Source organism: Scyliorhinus canicula, chromosome 7 (assembly GCF_902713615.1).
Source record: "Scyliorhinus canicula chromosome 7, sScyCan1.1, whole genome shotgun sequence".
Taxonomy (NCBI): domain Eukaryota; kingdom Metazoa; phylum Chordata; class Chondrichthyes; order Carcharhiniformes; family Scyliorhinidae; genus Scyliorhinus; species Scyliorhinus canicula.
Window position 1 is genome coordinate 197,423,962 of NC_052152.1, and position 20,416 is coordinate 197,444,377.

At 45.7% G+C, this 20,416-nt stretch overlaps 1 protein-coding gene across 4 annotated transcripts in view; it reads right to left on the minus strand.

Moving 5' to 3' along the window:
- The window catches only part of LOC119969682 (rho GTPase-activating protein 39-like), a 246,893-nt gene that overhangs the window by 159,881 nt on the left and 66,596 nt on the right, over nt 1–20,416 (minus strand). The window contains exon 1 of one of the 4 annotated variants that reach the window (XM_038803652.1): nt 19,594–19,786. The exons of 1 other annotated variant lie outside the window; for it this stretch is intronic. In XM_038803652.1, coding sequence (XP_038659580.1) covers nt 19,594–19,604 — 11 coding nt within the window. In that variant the 5' untranslated portion in view covers nt 19,605–19,786. Of the gene's footprint in view, nt 1–18,682; nt 19,079–19,217; nt 19,494–19,593; nt 19,787–20,416 lie in introns of those variants that run through there. 2 more of the 4 variants (XM_038803658.1, XM_038803655.1) reach the window with 2 other exon arrangements.

Consider the following 20,416-nt stretch of genomic DNA (forward strand, 5'->3'; position numbering starts at 1 on the left):
CGTCACTGCCAAGGAAAGAAATCCAGTTCCACACATTTGATTTTCATAGCGATTCACAAGACCCACACACACACAAAAAAAACACACAAGTCTGCATTGCAGCCTGTCTCGTGATCAGCTCCCGTATATTACAGGAGTGGTACGGATGGCAGACATCTGCTGCCATGCACACAATTTCAGAATAAAATGGCCCAAGTTGATTGCCAAAATTCCAAGCTTTGGTAGGGGTAGGACATGAGAGAAATTAAAGACACTCTGGTTATCATGAGTGGGGTGGAATAGTAACGTACTTGTAACATCACACTAGATCGATTCTAGAGCCTGGAGACAAGAGTTCAAATCACAGCACAGCGGCCAGAACAATGAAATTTGGAATAAAATGCTCCTCATTAATAAACAAGCATGACACCACCAGATTAATCAGAAAAATTCTCGTTCACTTATGCCCCTCCAGGGAGGCAATCTACCATTCTTACCCAGTCGGACCTACACGTTATTCCTGACCACAGGTAACCTCTTACTGCCCTCTGAAAGAGCCGAGCAAGCCACTCGGCACAGGAAAAAAGACCACCGGTGCAGCTACATTACACAGACTGCCGAGGATCAGAGCGAGCAGTTGGGATGCGAATGGGATGAGGGGCGGAGATGGGGACGTTTTATGGAATGCGAACACAATCACTTGGGTCCATGTATCTCGCGTGTACCCATATCCAGGTTCGTCTGTCATCTAGTACCTTTGACCCCATCAATATCTGCATCAGCCTTTGGTGAGACAGGACTGTCTCCAGAGTATCAGCCAAGATCCAAGCCATCCTGTTCATGGTGTGTCATTGATGTCGTATCTTTGGACTAACAGTACAACAGAAATAGTTTGCTGATGCCTGTGGTTTGAATGCCAAGATCAGTAGAGTTTTATTATACAAGAGTTGGTCCTAGACGAAGGGCAGAAGCCTGAGAAGCAGTCAATGATGTCATGCATATGACGTGACTCCCTTCTTAAAGAGACCCTCCCCCTTTACTACTAAGGTGCAACACAACAAACAACTAGCATTTTAACATCGTCGTTTACATGTATAAACAAGCGCTGGCATCAAATGACATTGTAATGGCATAGTCAATAAGACAGACGGATCAGGTTGCATCTATTTCTCGCTGGTTGCCTTAGATGCAATTCTCAACCTTAGATGTATTTTCAGGTTCTTCAATAGATCTCTCCACCCTGCAGGGCATTACATTCCGAGGGAAGACTAGTAGTAGCAGGCACTTCAGGTGCAATCTCTACCTTTGCTGATGAACTACAAGTTACAGCCAGATGGGACGGAGGTAGTCCCATCTGGTGGTAGTCCTGGCACATTAACGTGGGTTGACGATAATTGATCAGCATGGAGTCTCCACACAAGTTCATCTGCCATTTGTTCAGTATAGGATTTTGGGCCAGTTTGAGGCAATGCCATCTCAGGGAGCCACTTCTCACTAGTGGTGTAGCTTGCGCTGACACTTGTTCTCCTTCTTGAAACACGTGCTTCCTCTGGAATCTGTGACTGTTGGTTTTGCTCTATCTCGGATGTCTCCTCTGGCAAAAGGGAATCAAACGGCAATCCTCAACTTTTCATCAACTGCAAAGCTGGACGAACTTTGCATAGTCGCATGTGTTGTATTTCAGTACGTTGCTAAAAACGTGTTCACATGACGATGTAGTGAACCTTGGTCCTTGGAAGCTTTCAGCGGATCTTTCAAGGAAAGGACAAACTTCCAGGTTAAACCATTCATGGATGGGTGGCACGGTACTGATTTTATATGCTGAACTCCACACATTTTTAAGAATAAATTTAGATTACCCAATTATTTTTTTTTCCAATTAAGGGGCAATTTAGCGTGGCCAATTCACCTAACCTGCACATCTTCTGGGTTGTGGGGGTGAAACACACGCAGACATGGGGAGAATGTGCAAACTCCACACAGACAGTGACCCAGTGCCGGGATTCGAACCCAGGTCCGCAGCGCCGTAGGCAGCAGTGCTAACCACTGTGACACATGCCGCCCCCACTCCACACATCTTGAAATAGTCTTCAGGGCGGCACGGTGGCGCAGTCGTTAACACTGCTGCCTCACGGCTCTTGAGGACACGGGTTCGATCCCGGACCCGGGTCACTGCCCGTGTGGAGTTTGCACATTCGCCCCGTGTCTGCGTGGGTCTCACCGCCACAGCCCAAAGATGTGCAGGGTGGATGGATTGGTCTCGCAAAATTGCCTGTTAATTGGGGAAAAAAGAATTGGGTACTTTAAATTTTATATAGTCTTCAAACTCTTGGTCCGTAAATTGTGGCCCATTGTCGCTCACAATCTGCTCTGCTTCTCCAAATGTAGCGAAGATCTGGTCAAGCTTCTCAATGGTTTTTTCCACAGTTAGGATCCACCTCAGGCCACATTGCGGTGCATCTACAAAAACCATAAAAACGTGCCCCTTGAGTGAACCAGCAAAGTTACTGTGTAAACATTGCCACAGCTTTTTAGACCACCCCCGTGGATGCAATCAGGACAACAGACGGTGCGTTCCTGACCTGCGTCTTTGGCTGGCGCAGTCCTGCTTTTTCGTTGACCGGAACATCAATTCCTGGCCACCAAAAGTAGCTTTTCGCATTCTGGTGGCGCAGTGGTTAGCACTGCTGACTCACGACGCCGACGACCCGGGTTCGATCCCGGCCCCAGGTCACTGCCCGTGTGGAGTTTGCACTTTCTTCCCATGTCCGCTTGTGTCTCACCCCCACGACCCAAATATGTGCAGGGTAGGTGGATTGGCCACGCTAAATTGCCCCTTAATTTGAAAACATTGGGTACTCTTTTATTTAAAAAATGTGAAATACATTGAATACCAATTTGTAACAGCTTTAACTCACATTGCAAGCCGTGAAAATCTTTGTTCTCTGCCCACTTTACCTCCATGTCTTACTGTGCTGCACGTGACAAGCTCTGCACCTGAATGAATTTTGTGCCCCAAAAGGTTTCCAGGTTTCGTGCCAGGTGCATCTTATGACCTTCTATTAATCTGCCTGATCAATCAATCTGTTAAGCAGCTCAACTCTTCTACACGGACGGTCAAACTTCAGCTTTCTCTCTTCCGTCTGAAAAATATATTTTCTGGTCCCATCCTCATCGCCAGTTTTCTTTTTGTAAACAATTATATCTTTGGTCTAACAGTACAAAATAGATAGATTGCTGATACACGTGGGTTGAATGCAAAATCAACAGAGCTTTGCTCGATAGGTCTGCACTGTACAATGGTTGATCCTAGACTAAAGGCCTGCAAAGTAGCCGATGGTGTCACGCGCGTTACATGATCCCTTGGTGGAGACATTGCACAAAACTACAATAACCCACGTATATAATAATTCAGGCCTGAGGCGAGGAGAAATTTCTTCATTTGAGGGTTGTGAATCCACCTCGAACGCCGAGGTGCCTGGATGCTCAGTTGATGCATATAAAGATTACAAACGAACAAATATTTTCAATACGGAGACCGACAGATTTAGACACTAAGGAATCAAGGTTTGGGGGAATAGGTGGAGTGGAGGTAAAAGATCAACATGACCTCACTGAATGACAGAACCGGGCTTGTCGCCCACACCTGACGTCCTTAAACCTACAATGTCATCTGTTTTAACTCCCTCCACAATCTAATGGTTCACCAGCATCAACCCTCCAAAAAAACTGCTTTTTATGCCTTACGCCAGTATGCTTGCCTATCACTACTCTCACATCAACCCACTGACTCTCTAGTCACCACTACGTTGATTTTAAAAGCCTCCGCCTTATTCTTATTTACAAAATCACTAAACGATCCACTCCAAAACCTCCCCTGGTGCTGTGCTCCACTACACACTGTTTCAATGTGCAGTCTCTCCCCTTTAAATTTTTATTTTTCTCTTTTTTTTTTAAATTTAGAATACCCAATTCATTTTTCCAATTAAGGGGCAATTTACCATGGCCAATCCACCTAGCCTGCACATCTTTGTGCTGTGGGGGCGAAACCCACGCAAACACGGGGAGAATGTGCAAACTCCACACGGACAGTGACCCCAGAGCCGGGATCGAACCTGGGACCTCAGCGCCGAGAGGCAGTAATGCTAACCACTGCGCCACTGTGCTGCCCCCCCCCCTCTAAATTAACAGTAGAAACTTTAGCCTTTGCAACCCAAACTCTTTCAACATTTCTCTCCTCCACCCCACCTCCAATTAAAAAAAACTCCCGAAACCTACCACTATGCCTTTGGTCCGCACTTGCTATGGGGAACATCTTTTCCTTCTCACTCGAACGACTTCCATCCCTGGTGAAGTGACTGGGACGTTTTGGCATAACAAAGGCAGAGCACCACTGCAAATCTTTCTTTTCTGAATTCTATTACGATCCCGGAGCAGACCCCAACAGTGGCTAGGATACTGGACAGAAACCCCAATATTTTATAAGACTGTGGGGAAAATATACTGCGCTTCAGGAGTGATTTCACGCCAAAGTAGGGATATGGTATATTACGACAAACTTTATCACGAACACAGTATTAAAATATCTTTAACATCATACAAGAACATAGCTTACAATTACCCCACAATTACTTTTTTTTTTGAAAATGTTTTATTGAGGCATTTATAATTTTAACAATTTTAAACATCTAACTTCAATAATATATCCCCTGGGCACAAACCCCACCCCACAAACAATTCTAATCAGTGACACAACAACTGCAGCACGGTAGCATGGTGGTTAGCATAAATGCTTCACAGCTCCAGGGTCCCAGGTTCGGTTCCCGGCTGGGTCACTGTCTGTGCGGAGTCTGCACGTCCTCCCCGTGTGTGCGTGGGTTTCCTCCGGGTGCTCCGGTTTCCTCCCACAGTCCAAAGATGTGCGGGTTAGGTGGATTGGCAATGTTAAATTGCCCGTAGTGTCCTAAAAGGTTAAGGGGGGGGGGTGTTGTTGGGTATAGGGTGGATACGTGGGTTTGAGTAGGGTGATCATTGCTCGGCACAACATCGAGGGCCGAAGGGCCTGTTCTGTGCTGTACTGTTCTATGTTCTAACAACCTTTGACTGCTATCTTTACTTCCATTAAAACAGAACCATCTCAGATCAACATCCACTTTTTAAAATAGTTAGCAGACACAGGCATACTTGCTTAAGAGATGTTCTTTGAGACTGTTTTAAGAGATAGATCTGAATCCTGTCAGAACTATGCAGGATCTCTAGTTGAAGTCTTGTCTTCAAAACGGTCTTCATGGGTTGACTTCCAGAAACCCACTGAACAATTTTTGTTTCTCTGCTGAAATGTCCTGTACTCTTGCTCATCCCATTTGTTACATCACCTTCCCAAGCTGAAACACAATGTCTCTAATTAAATACTCACAGGGAACCCTGAATTTTTAATATAAATTTTAGAGTACCCAATTATTCCTTTTCCCAATTAAGGGTCAATTCTCGCGTGGCCAATCCACCTACCCGGCACATCTTTTTGGGTTGTGGGAGCAAGACCCACGCAGACACTGGAGAATGTGCAAACTCCACCAGTGACCCCGGGGCCGGGACTGAACCCGGGTCCTCGGCGCCATGAGGCAGCAGTGGTAACCACTGCGCCACCATACTGCCCTTACAGGGAACCCTCTTAATCCAAACAAAAATCCACGATGCTTTAATTTCACCTCTAGCTCTCAAAAGCTTTCAAACCAGGATACTTCAAAAACACTACTGCAGCAGTCATACATATACACTAACTCAAACTTTAAACCCTTACTGCACAAAATACATATAATACAATACATCTGAAATCCCTACATTCCTCACAATTCTTTCCTTGGCATGTTGTCATTGGCAAGGCCAGCATTTGTTCCCATCTCTAGTTGTCCTGGAGCTGAATGGCTTACTAAGCCATTTCGGAGGGCAGTTAAGAGCAACCAGGTTGCTGTGTAGACCAGACCGGGTGAGGACGACAGATTTCCTTCCCTAAAAGGAACATCAGTGAACCAGATAGATTTTTTACAACAATCCATGGTAGTCGTCGCGATCACAATTACGGAGACTAGCATCCAATTCCAGATTTCTTAATTGAATTGAAATTCCACCAACTCCCTTGTTCAGTTTTGAACCCAGTGACATTACCCTTGTGTTGCCATCTCCCATCACTCTCCACCACCATCAAATAACAATTGTGTTACAAGGCTGATTTCAGAAAATGTCACGCCAATTGGGGGGGGCGACATCAATGACTTAATATCAAGCTATATCCCTACACTACTCCATGTGGCTCAGCCATCAACAACACTCATTTGTAAGAGGCCAGCCACTCTGGCCAATTGCCTTTTCTGTTCAAATAGAAAAAAAAATGTGCATTTAACTCACTACTTCCTGAAAGATCAAAAGACAGCCACTCAGTTTCAAAAATATCCTGTGAATTTCAGCACATAGCCAGAGATAGTGAGAAGCATTGAAGCTGAAAGAAAATATGGTAGATATATTGTGCTGCTTTGGCACAACTCCTCGTTGTCACTAGTAACTCAATATTCGATTACATGAATGCATTGCATTGTGTGCAAGGGATGCAGCAGTCTAAAGAGATATTCACACATCACTCCATAACCTTGATCAGCCCACATATCACAGATAAATTATTAAAAAGAAACAATCTTTACAGTTGGCAATACTCATATGCATGGGAGTAGGCTGGAAACTAATTGTTAACACCACAAAGAAGAAACCAAGTTTCCTAATGGTCTGAGCAAAGGCAGAGCTTGGCATGACATCAAGATATACAGACTGGAGACCCAAGTTCAGCTCCTCACCTCTGCCAGAAGCTTATTTTGTTCAGTCAGGACAAAGCAAAGGGTGGAAGAGGGGCGAACAAAAAAATACAAGGTCAAGTTTTGTCGTGTATTCTGATGGGAAAGTGGATGTGGTTATTGGCCGAACACCACCAATCAGCAACTGGGCTCCCACAGGAAAGTTGCCAGTATTCTTAAAGCCAGATTACAATCCAAGAGGCAAGAAGGGGGAACCCAAAATGTTTAATTTCTGAAGCAAGATTCTGCTTCATTTAGTTGTAGCTACTTCATTACATTGTTCTGTTCAACTACTGTTAATAATGAACATGGCTCCTAGCAACACGTTGCAAAGCAGTCATCAGCAGCTTCTTTTATCAGTGTCAGATTAAGGGATATCTACAACCGTGAACCAGCTCTTAACACTGACATGAACCAACTGCAGTTCCCTTTATCCTGATGCCCAGAATTGCACATTAATAAAAACTAGATCTCAGATTCTGCTGCTGATTTTTTTAAAAAAGAGTCAAAGTTAATAGGTTAAAATTACAGCTCAGCGGTTCAGAAATTACGTTTTAAGTACATTAACTGCGGCAGGGCAGCACAGTGCCGCAGTGGATAGCACTACTGCCTCACGGCTCCGTGGTCCCAAGTTCGATCCCGGCTCTGGGTCACTGTCCGTGTGGAGTTTGCACATTCTCCCCTTGGTTGCGTGGGTTTTGCCCCCACAAGCCAAAGATGTGCAGGGTAGGTGGATTGGCCATGCTAAGTTGCCCCTTAATTGGAAAAAATGAATTGGGTACTCTAAATTTATTTTTTAAAAGTACATTAACTGCTCTATGGTATCTTGGAATCCAAACCACCAGGAGCAAAGTGGCATCAATGCATTTTCCTCTAACATTTGATCCTTCAACATAAGAAATTTGGGGGGGGTTAAAATGATCAAGACAGCACATACCTCATTTTTATATTAAATGTTTTCCATTCCTTCTGCAAGATGACAGATAGTCCATGGAATCTATTAGGATCATGGCCCTGACAATATTCTGCCTGAAGTGCTTGAAGGCCTGTGCTCTCGAACTCACCATATCCCTTGCTAAGTTGTTCCAGTACAGCTAAAAGCTGACACCTACCAAAGAATGTGGCAAATTGCCCCATGATGTGGTGCTGTCCTCAAAAAGGACAAATTCATCCCTGCCTTTAGCCTGTACCAATTCATCAGGAACGTGACGGACATTGGTAGTTCTGTGAAGCAGCGCTTACCAACAACCAGCTCATTGATGATCAACGGTTTGACCAAAGAGGCAGGTTTTTAAGGAGTTCATTATATGGAAGAGATGTGGAGGATATTCGGGAGCTTAAAGCCGAGGCAGCTGGGAACACAGGCAAGTGAAGGCACAACCACAGTTGGAGTACTTAAAATTGTGGATGCTCAGGAAGCCAGAATTAGTGGAGCTCGGATATCTCAGTTGTGGGGGGTGAGGAGATTACAAAGATAGGAAGCGGTGTTGAGCCTGAATGGTCTCTTGGGCAATAGCAGTCCATTGGCACCATAACCAACGGACTTTTCCCCACGTGTGCATACCTGAACAGGTGCGCGGCAGCTGGTGTGTCGGGAAGCCCAGTATTCACAGCTGAATCAAATCCTGTTCTTACCCATTCCAGCAAAGGTCGTTGACTATAAATAGGGGCAAGATGATAATGTGCTGAGAGACTACTAGATCACTTGCGGTGCCTACTTTCAGTTGGGACACTAAACCGAGACTGTAGCTGCACATCGACGGTTGATATAAGATTTCATGAGCAGGGGAGATCCCCCAGTCAATGAATATCCCTCAAGATAACGTAATTCATTCATTAAGATAGAAACTGGGCGGCACAGTGACGTAGTCGTTAGTGTGGTGATATGCATTACTGTAAATACACAAGGGGTTAATGTAAATACATTACGAGTAAGTAAACACTAGAGGGAACAGCAGAGACATCATGACATGCAGACACACAGCTAATGAACACATGGAATAGGACACAACCAATAGGCAGTCAAGACACCCAGAGGTGACACTACCACAAGGGGGCATCACACAATCCCTATACAAGGACAGGGCACACATGCTCTGTCTCTTTCCACAGGCAACACTTTGAGAGTGGGACAGGGACAGATCAGAAGCATCATACCCACCACGTGGCTTAGAGCAGACTGGTTAGTTAGACTGAGTTACTATAGCAAGATTATCAGAAGAGTCAAACTCAGAGAACTGTGCTAATGGTTCAAAAAATTGCATTGAACTTACTTCAAAGTCTGGAGTATCTTTTGGTCAAAGCTGCATTGAGTTGCAGCCTGTGTTATCACAGAGTACATAACATAACAGTCAGCACTGCTGCCTCACAGCACATTCTCCCCTTGTTTGCGTGGGTCTCACCCCCACCCCCACAACCCAAAGATGTGCAGGGTAGCTGAATCGGCCACACTACATTTCCCCTTAATTGGAGGAAAAACATTAATTGGGTACTTCAAATTTTGAAAAAGGTAGAAATGACAACGGCATACCCAGCCCCACAACCCTGCAAACCTGCTTGTTAACATTTGGGGGCTTGTACCAAATCTGGGAGAGGTGTCTCATAGACTAGTCAAGCAACAGCCAACATACTGATGGAATCACGCCTTGTAGATAACGTTCCAGAAACCACTATCACCAAACATGGTTTTGCCCTGTCCCACCAGCTGGACAAACCCAGCAGAGGTGGCGACACAGTGGTATAGTCAGGAGTTGCCTGGGAGTCCTCAACATCGACTCAGCACAGTGGCACAGTGGTTAGCACTGCTGTATCACAGTGCCGAGGTCCCAGGTTCGATCCTGGCTCTGGGTCACTGTTTGCACATTCTCCCCATGTCTGCTTGTGTTTCACCCCCACAGCACAAAGATGTGCAGGTTAGGTGGATTGGCCACGCTAAATTGCCCCTGAATTGGAAAAACTTAATTGGGTACTCTAAAAAATTTTTTTTTAAATTGACTCTGGGCCCCATGAAGTCTCAGGTTTCAGGTCAAACATAGGTAAGGAAACCTCTTGCTGATGACCACAAACAGTCCATCCTCGGCTGATGAATCAGTACTCCTCCACGTTGAACACCACTTGGAGAAGGCACTGAGGGTGGCATGGGGAATCTGAATGGGGACTTCAATGTCCTTTAGCAAGGGTGGCTCAGGAGTCAGAGGATCCCCTCCTTTGTGTTGTGTGACACCATCATACTCAATGGGATAGATCAAGAACAGATCTAGTAACTCACGACTGGGCATCCATGAAGCGCTCTGCACCATCAGCAGCAACAGAACTGTATTCAACCACACTCTGCAACCTCATGGCCCAGCATATCCGCCACTCTACCATTACCACCAAGCCAAGGGATCAACCCTGCTTCAAAGAAGAGAGCAGGAGGGCATATCAGGAGCAACACCAGGCGTACCGAAAAATGGGGTGTCAACCTGGCGAAGCTACAACACAGGATTACTTGCACGTCAAACAACATAAGCAGCAAGTGATAGACAGAGCTAAGCAATCCCACAACCAACGAATTAGATCTAAGCTCTGCAGTGCTGCCACATCCAGTGGTGAACAATTGAACAACTCACTGGAGGCAAGAAGCTCCACAAATATCCCCAATGATGGGGCAGCACAACACATCAGTGCAAAATACAAGGCCCTTGATATCAAGAGAGCATTTTTAAAAAATAAATTCAGATCAATTGGCACTCTTTCCACAAACATTCACTCCCTCCACCACCAATGCACAGTAGCAGCATACGTACCATTTACAAGATGCACTGCAAGAACTCACCAAGGCTCCTTAGGCAACACCTTCCAAACGCACAACCATTTAGGACAAGGGCTAAATATTAAATGTTAACTTCACACCCAAAAAGAACAGCTTACAATTTACACCTGAAACACTACTCATTTCCCATTAAACAAAAAATATACAAGTCTCAATCTATCTTACTGTGAAAGTATTGTGGACTCAGCATCAGGCAGATCAGAAGGCAAAGTCTCTCTCCAAAGTTCCTCCACCAACTGCCTCTCTATTGCTTTCTAAATGTCTCTCTTGCCTTCCTTGGCCCCGCCCAGCAATGACCTAATTTCCCCAAGATGAAAAACAACTTATCTCTGCAGGCTGCAAAGCACATTAACTCCTCAGGGACTTCCCCAGGCCAACCACTATACATTAGCCCAGAGTGAAAAACACATTCTTTTGTCAATTTCATTGGCTGCTGCTAAAACCACCCAGGCCCTGCAGAACAGATTTTTCTTTTTAAAACAAACACATTCTATCTCCATGCTTTCAACCCTTAAATTGCCCACTGCAATTAGAATTTTCTCAAACATTTTCTAAAAGGCACATATAGGCAACAATTGCTGGCCTCGCAAGGAAGCCATTCAGTTGGCTAGATGTAGGCTGTGATTCTGAATAACGTCAGTAGCACAAATTTGACCCTGCTACAGCTGAGGTAGACTTAGGACCTACCCCTTTTCCCGGTCCTTGAGAGAGGAAGGCAATGGCAAACCACCACTGACAAAAACTGCCAAGAAATCCAGCACAGGAGGTAGGAAAGAGTCAAACATCTGTCTTCGAACAGAGTACTCACAAATGAACAAATTGAAGATCTTGCTGTGCACAAACTGGTTGCCATGTCTACACACATCATAGGAACATGTGCAGGCCATTCAGACCCCTCAGGTCTACTCCACAGTCCAACTAAATCAGGGTTGATCAACTACCTCAATGCCATTTTCCCACTCCAACTCCATACCCCTTCATGTCATTAGAATGCAGAAATCTATTAATCTCGGTCTTGAACATGATCAAAGATTGACCTTCCACAACACTCTGGGACGAAGAATTCCAAAGATTCTCTACCGAGTGAAATTTCTGCTCATCGCAGTCCTAAATGGTTTGCCCCTTATTCTGAGGAAATATTTTGGCATGACCTGAAAGTGTCATACAAAAGCGAGTTGCTCTATTTTCATTGGTTGGATCATGGTTAAGAATATTGCACGCAGCTTCTAGAGTCTAGGCCAGGGAGAGAGATTACAGAGAAAATTCACCAAGGTGAGACCAGACACGGGAAACAGAGCCCTTTTCCACCAGGAGGGAGAAGATTAAACAAAATTTTTCATAAAGTAAGTACAGTAGATACCTCAAGTGAAGAACTTGAGGGCACAAGTTTAAGATAAGAGAACAAAGGTGGAGGTTAGGAGTATACGGTCAATTCATTATTAGGCATGGGTTTACTTTGATGGGCAATGGCCACCAAAACATCACAGCACCAGGGTTCCAGGTTCGATTCCCGGCTAGGTCACTGTCTGTGTGGAGTCTGCACGTTCTCCCCGTGTCTACGAGCGTTTCCTCCAGGTGCTCCGGTTTCCTCCCATAAGTCCTGAAAGACGCGCTGTTAGGTAATTTGGACATTCTGAATTCTCCCTCTGTGTGCCTGAACAGGCACCGGAATGTGGCGACTAGAGTAACTTCATTACAGAGTTAACGTAAGCCTACTTGTGACAATAAAGATTATATTAAAAGTGGTGGTGGAAGCAAAATCCATAATGGCTTTGGAAAGACAATGGAAGTGGAAGAAGCAAAATTCAAGAACAACCAGCATCAGCACAATGGGCTGAATAGTTTCCTTATGAAGTAAAATTCATGCAATTTTAAAACAGGAATTCAGTTATATTATTTTTGCTTCTCTCTCCCTAGCCTGGTAGGGTGCATCCAATTGCCACAATCAGCTTACTTTGCCCAGACCAAGAGCTCACTGGTCTCTTTGGACACATTTTTTACATCAGTATTTGTTCAGTCAAATCACAAGAAAATTATTTATTCATCGCTCCAAGATTCTGGATAAAGGGGGCTGATTTAATTTTAAATGTCGACAGAATAACCTGGAATTCAAACTCAACACTTGCCCCCTTGAAGTAAAAACTTGCAATTATTTGGCACCTTTCAATCCTTAGCACATGGCTGAAAAGACCAAACCTGGACAGCGAGGATCTGCCACAAGTTCCACACATGAAGCGTCCAAGTGTTGTTTTCTACATTGGCACCTGTTGGAAAGCCATTGGTCACCATGAAGATGTATGCCAGCCTACAGGAGGCCTCGCTATTTTCCTCTGTTGTCAGGCTGGTGCAACATGGTTTCGTTTTTTTTTTAGCAGAGACAGCTTTGTTGACCAAATATGATCACATACCCAAGGACTTTCTGTATGGTGCGTTAACCTGAACCAGAAGTTCCACTTGGCAATGAAAGCATGACTTAGAAGGCCCTAAACATTGATTCTCACACTTGGGAGTCACTAGATGATGACACAAATAAATGTGGGCACCTCTTGTGGACTAGCATGTAGCACCACCATGACCAGAGGCTACAGTGGCTTGGCAACAGGTGGCACCACCAAAAATAATAACCCACAATGACTCCTAGAGTTTCATGTCAGCACTTACGGCAGAACCTGGCTCTCAAGGATTGGCTTCTTCTGCCTTCAGGAAAGCTGCGCCATATAAAACACCCCACATGAAGCGGATTGTTTGCTCTGTAAGCATCACCATTTGTAAATGGAGAGATGCTGACCTTTGAAGTGCAATCCCATTGTAATTTAGTAAAAGCAGTAGCCCATCTCGTACAAAGTAAGGTACTGCAAACAGCATAGAACATAGAAAAATACAGCATAGAACAGGCCCTTCGGCCCACGATGTTGTGCCGAACCTTTGTCCGAGTTTAAGAACAAATTAATCTACACCCCATCATTCTACCGTAATCCATGTACCTATCCAATAGCCACTTGAAGGTCCCTAATGTTTCCGACTCAACTACTTCCACAGGCAGTGCATTCCATGCCCCCACTACTCTCTGGGTAAAGAACCTACCTCTGACATCCCCCCTATATCTTCCACCATTCATCTTAAATCTATGTCCCCTTGTAATGGTTTGTTCCACCCGGGGAAAAAGTCTCTGACTGTGTACTCTATCTATTCCCCCGATCATCTTATAAACCTCCATCAAGTCGCCCCTCATCCTTCTCCGTTCTAATGAGAAAAGGCCTAGCACCCTCAACCTTTCATCGTCAGACCTACTCTCCATTCCAGGCAACATCCTGGTAAATCGCCTTTGCATCCTTTCCATAGCTTCCACATCCTTCCTAAAATGAGGCGACCAGAACTGCACACAGTACTCCAAATGTGGTGTTACCAAGGTTTTGTACAGTTGCATCATCATCTCACGGCTCTTAAATTCAATGAACGCTAGCACACCATAGGCCTTCTTCACAGCTCTATCCACTTGAGTGGCAACTTTCAAAGATCTATGAACATAGATCCCAAGATCTCTCTGCTCCTCCACATTGACAAGAACCCTACCGTTAACCCTGTATTCCGCATTCATCTTTGTCCTTCGAAAATGGACAACCTCACACTTTTCAGGGTTAAACTCCATCTGCCACTTCTCAGCCCAGCTCTGCATCCTATCTATGTCTTTATGCAGCCGACAACAACCCTCCTCACTATCCACAACTCCACCAATCTTCGTATCGTCTGAAAATTTACTAACTCATTAATGAAAATCACAAACAGCAGAGGACCCAGAACCGATCCCTGCGGTGCGCCACTGGTAACAGGGCTCCAGGCTGAATATTTGCCATCCACCACCACTCTCTGACTTCTGTCGGTTAGCCAGTTTGTTATCCAACTGGCCAAATTTCCCACTATCCCATGCCTCCTTACTTTCTGCATAAGCCTACCATGGGGAACCTCATCAGATTGCTGGCTCCAATGTAACCAATTTTCCCTTTATTCAATTGTTAATTATGCATGTCAGATGCTACATGTGTCATCAGAGCTAGTCCTTGCATGGGGAGGGGAGGGGTGGGGGGGTGGTTTGAGAAATACAGGGGGCCAAGAAAGGTTCAATTGAATAGCGGCAATTTGACTGAGCCACATTCAACCAGTTGAGTTCACAAATAAAAAGAAAATTGACAAAATAACCAACAGGAAGATGGAGTGACTTTTCTATTCACATTTCAACCTCAAATGTCACAGTCAGGATGAGACATGTTCACATTCAGCATTGAAACAAACAAACACTCGCGCACAGAAATGACTGTCCTTTCTTTCAAGCACATTCAGGCCCTGCAATTAAGTATGACTCTGATCCTGTGCATCCACACCCAGTTTCTTCCCATCCCCCCACAAAGTGACAATTAGTAACCCCCGGGGGAGGAGTGGGTGGCAATAAGTGTATCACTGTGAAGATATTCTTCATGGTGGATCACACAAAGCATTTTCTTCCATCCTAAATCGCCCTCTCCCCTCCGTATACCAGAACATGCTTCTATGTTAAAGACCGTACTCTTAAGTATTGTTTCCTGACATTCCCAACTTTCAGAACACAGGTTTTGTGGATGCATTGCTATCTATATGCTTCCCTTTGGGATCCAGAAAATTCAAGCCACTGGTAATGTTGGGAATTCCAATGTGGGACTGCAACCGTTTATATCCCTCTCCGCAGCCTCCGCAGCCACCCCCCCCACCCCCACTCCACCACCCCTGTTGACTCGGGGGGGGGGGGGGGGGGGGGGGGGAAGAGAGGAGAGAGGAACTGATGGAAAGTAACTTGCAATATCTCAAGTCAAATGAATCACAGAATCACCCAGAATGTGGCTCCCCCCCCGGGTACTTTCCGACAGTCAGCAACCAGCACCTTATTCACATATGCCATCATCATGACAATTAAACCTCAGGCACCTTATTATGCTTAAAATTGATAGGTTAGCTCAAGAAAAGTCCCCCCCCCCCAACCCCCCTCCCCCCTCCCCCTCCACCCCCCCCCCCCCCCCCCCCCCCCCACCACTTCCAGCACTATGTACACATTATCTCATCTCAAAGCAACCTTTGAGATCCTGGGAAGATTTCCCTCCAGCACAGTCCCATTTCCTCCTCCCTGCTGGTTCAGAGTCACACTGGGTTCCACGACTGTTGCCCCCCACCAACTTTGCTTAACCAGCCATGCTTTCTGTGCCAATCTCACCAATAAGCATTGCCAAACTGTTCACCACGTGGTGGGAGCCTGGAACTCGAGGCCAGGGGAGGTAGTGAAAGCAAATATGACAGCAACTTTTAAGGGATGTCTTGACAAATACATGAATTGGATGGGAATAGAGGGATGTGGTCCCCGGAAAGGTAGGGGGTTTTAGTTCTGCCGGCAGCATGGTAGGTGCAGGCTTGGAGGGCCGAAGGCTCTAATTTTCTTTGTTCTTTGTGAAGCATCACAGGGTGGCACGGCAGTTAGCACTGCTGCCTCCCAGCTCCAGGGACCCAGGTTCAATTTTGGCCTCAGGTGACTGTGTGGAGTTTGCACTTTCTCCCCGTGTCTGCGCGGGTTTCCTCTGGCTTAGAACATAGAACATTACAGCGCAGTACGGGCCCTTCGGCCCTCGATGTTGCGCCAACCTTTGAAACCATCTGAAGCCTATCTGACCTACACTATTCCATTTTCATCCATATGTCTATCCAGTGACCACTTAAATGCCCTTAAAGTTGGCGAGTCTACTACTGTTGCAGACAGGGCGTTCCACACCCCTACTACTCTCTGAGTAAAGAAATTGCCTCTGACATCTGTCCTATATCTACCACCCCTCAATTTAAAGCTGTGTCTCCTCGTGTTGGTCATCCCCATCCGAGGAAAAAGACTCTCACTGTCCACCCTATCTAACCCTCTGACTATCTTATATGTCTCTATTAAGTCACCTCTCAGCCTTCTTCTCTCTAACGAAAACAACTTCAAGTCCCTGAGCCTTTCCTCGTAAGACCTTCCCTCCATACCAGGCAACATCCTAGTAAATCTCCTCTGAACCCTTTCCAAAGCTTCCACATCCTTCCTATAATGTGGTGACCAGAACTGCACGCAGTACTCCAGGTGCGGCCGCACCAGAGTTATGTACAGCTGCAGCATGACCTTGTGGTTCCGAAACTCAATCCCCCTGCTTATAAAGGCTAGCACACCATATGCCTTCTTAACAGCCCTATTAACCTGGGTGGCAACTTTCAGGGATTTATGTACCTGGATGCCGAGATCTCTCTGTTCATCTACACTACCAAGAATCTTGCCATTAGCCCAGTACTCTGCATTCCTGTTACTCCTTCCAAAGCGAACCACCTCACACTTTTCCGCGTTAAACTCCATCTGCCATCTCTCAGCCCAGCTCTGCAGCTTATCTATGTCCCTCTGTATCCTATAACATCCTTCAGCACTATCCACAACTCCACCGACCTTCGTGTCATCTGCAAATTTACTAACCCATCCTTCTACACCCTCTTCCAGGTCATTTATAAAAATGACAAACAGCAGTGGCCCCAAAACAGATCCTTGCGGTACACCACTAGTAACTGAACTCCAGGATGAACATTTGCCATCAACCACCACCCTCTGTTTTCTTTCAGCTAGCCAATTACTGATCCAAACCGCTAAATCACCTTCAATCCCATACTTCCATATTTTCTGCAATAGCCTGCCGTGGGGAACCTTATCAAACGCCTTACTGAAATCCATATACACCACATCAACCATTTTACCCTCATCCACCTGTTTGGTCACCTTCTCAAAAAACTCAATAAGGTTGTCAGGCATGACCTACCCTTCACAAAACCGTGTTAACTATCGCTAATCAACTTGTTCTTTTCAAGATGATTATACACCCTATCTCTTATAACCTTTTCCAACATTTTATCCACAACCAAAGTAAGGCTCACAGGTCTATAATTACCAGGGTTGTCTCTACTCCCCTTCTTGAACAAGGGGACAACATTTGCTATCCTCCAGTCTTCCGGCACTATTCCTGTCGACAAAGACGACATAAAGATCAAGGACAAAGGCTCTGCAATCTCCTCCCTGGCTTCCCAGAGAATCCTAGGATAAATCCCATCTGGCCCAGGGGACTTATCTATTTTGACATTTTCTAAAATTGCTAACACCTCCTCCTTGTGAACCTCAATCCCATCTAGCCTGGTCGACTGTACCCGAGTATTCTCCTCGACAACATTGTCTTTCTCCAGTGTAAACACTGACGAAAAATATCCATTAAACGCTTCCCCTATCTCCTCTGATTCCACACACAACTTTCCACTACTATCCTTGATTGGCCCTAATCTTACTCTAGTCATTCTTTTGTTCCTGATATACCTATAGAAAGCCTTAGGGTTTTCCTTGATCCTATCCGCCAACGACTTTTCTTGTCCTCTCCTCGCTCTTCTTAACTCTCCCACAGTCCAAAGAAGTGCAGGTTAGGTGGAATGGAATGCTAAATTGTCCCTTAGTGTCCAAAAGATTAGGCCCAGTTACTGGGATAGGATGGAGGCATAGGCTTAAGCAGGGCGCATTTTCCAAGGGCCGGGGCATACTTGCTGGGCCAAATGGCCTCCTGCACTGTAAATTCTACAATCACCAACGATCTGAACCCTATCCTCACTCTCAGGAGCCCACACATCCCCACATACACACACTATCTGCCCAGAATTACTTATTACTTGCAAGCTTGCTCCTGTTTGCCAACGAGGAACTTGTTCTCTCTATCCTGGGAACACTGCAGTCAACAGTGTTAGTTTAATCACAAGCCCAGTTGAAATCAACGAATTGAACCCGAGATCTGGTCTCTCTATTCATTTGTACCACACTGACAATACATTTACCATGTCACACTTCAGGGCAGGTCACAGCAGGTTTGTGAGCAGGCAGAATGGGTTCACCTTCCACCCCCCCCCCCCCCCCCACAATGGTAATGGTAATCACTTTACAGAAACATCACCAGGTATGAATCAGACACAATCACTCATATCAAACCTGCTTTTTAAAAAGCACCAAGTGGCAATTTCTTTCGACAATTTGTATTCGAATGCAATGATTTCAGCAGCTTGATGTTTTCTCGCTCCCTTGTCAATCAGTCGCCCACATGAAAACTGCAGCTATTGGAGGCGCCTATTGATAAAAGCCTGGGATCAAATGCCCGGCGTTGTGGAGGCAGATTACAGGCAATTGTCCCCATGTACAATTTTTTTTTGTTCGAAATTTCCCCCCAATAGGAGGGCGGAAAGACAAGAAATGCTTTCCATCCTAATTAGAAACGGCTCCTCTTTGAGGATAAACATCCTGCTCGCAAACTAATTAAACAAACGATCCGACTGCGACTTTGCAGCAGATCGTAATCGAGCAGGACTGGGGCTGGATGGGGGTTTAACAATGTGTGCAAAGTAACAGATTGCGCTGGGAAGCGAGGGCTGGGGAGAGGAGAGAGAGAGAGAGGCAGGGACAGGCAGAGAGGCTCCTGTGGCTAACATTGCAACAAAAGAAAAAAGTAGGAGACAAAATTGCTGGATACCTTCGGAGTAATTTAACTCGCAGGGCAAGCAGGAATTCATTCAACACTCACTGTTCAAAAAAACCATCGGAGTTTTTCAAAAGGCATTAAAGCTTATGGGAAGGAGAAATAAAGTCGGCACAACATTCCCCCCAATTCTAAATCCAAGAACAATGAATCCGTTCGCCGTTTTAGACACATTGAAACAAATCCCAAGTCTCAGGATTGCTTTTATTTCAAAGCCCCCGGCACAAAAAAAAATCCTGAGCGTCAAATGCATTTTTTCCTCCCAAGTTTTGCCGGCAGTTTTCCAACTTCCAAACTTGCGAGAGGTTAAAAGTTATTTTTTTTTAAAAATAATGCAACGTGAGAACATTAAAAGTCGGATCCCTCTTACCTCTCAGCCATTTTTGTTACATATCGAGGACAAGACTTGTGTTGCTGGCAGCGCCGAGTGAAGGAACCTCCACCCCAGCCTCTGAATAGTGTGGCGGATGTGAAATCTGATCCTGCCGCTCAACAGGAGGAATAACGCTCAAAGGAATGGAAGAGACACAAAGAGCCAACTGCCGGAGAGAGAGATCCAGCAGTGGCCAAGGATTAACCCAGCCACTGCTCCCCTCTGTCGGTGAGGAAGGCTCAGCGCTTCTTCAACCGGGGCGAGCAATGTTGCTCCATTCTGCAACAGGTCTGCCAAAAAACTATTCACAAATAGCTCCACACAGCCAAGGGTCAGCCGGGAGCAGAGTGGCCTTTCATCACATGGGTCAGGGTTGACTTCAAAGTCCCATTCCCATTAAGGCTGACTTGACAGTCCAGTGCTGAGGGAGTGCTGCACTGTCAGAGGTGCGGGCCGGGATTCTCCGGCTGTTGCGATTCTCCTTTCCCACCGGCAGCTCACCCTCGCCCATGGGTTTCCTGGCAATATGGGGTGGCTTCAATGGGGAATCCCGTTGACAAACAGCGGGAAGATAGAATCCCGCCAACAGGGAACAGCACGCCGTCGAGAAATACTCTGCCGGGGGATTGGAGAATCCAGCCCGTGGTACATGCATAGAACATATAGTGCAGAAGGAGGCCATTCGGCCCATCGAGTCTGCCCTCACTTCCACCCTATCCCCATAACCCAATAACCCCTCCTAACCTTTTTTGGACACTAAGGGCAATTTAGCATGGCCAATCCACCTGACCTGCACGTCTTTGGACTGTGGGAGGAAACC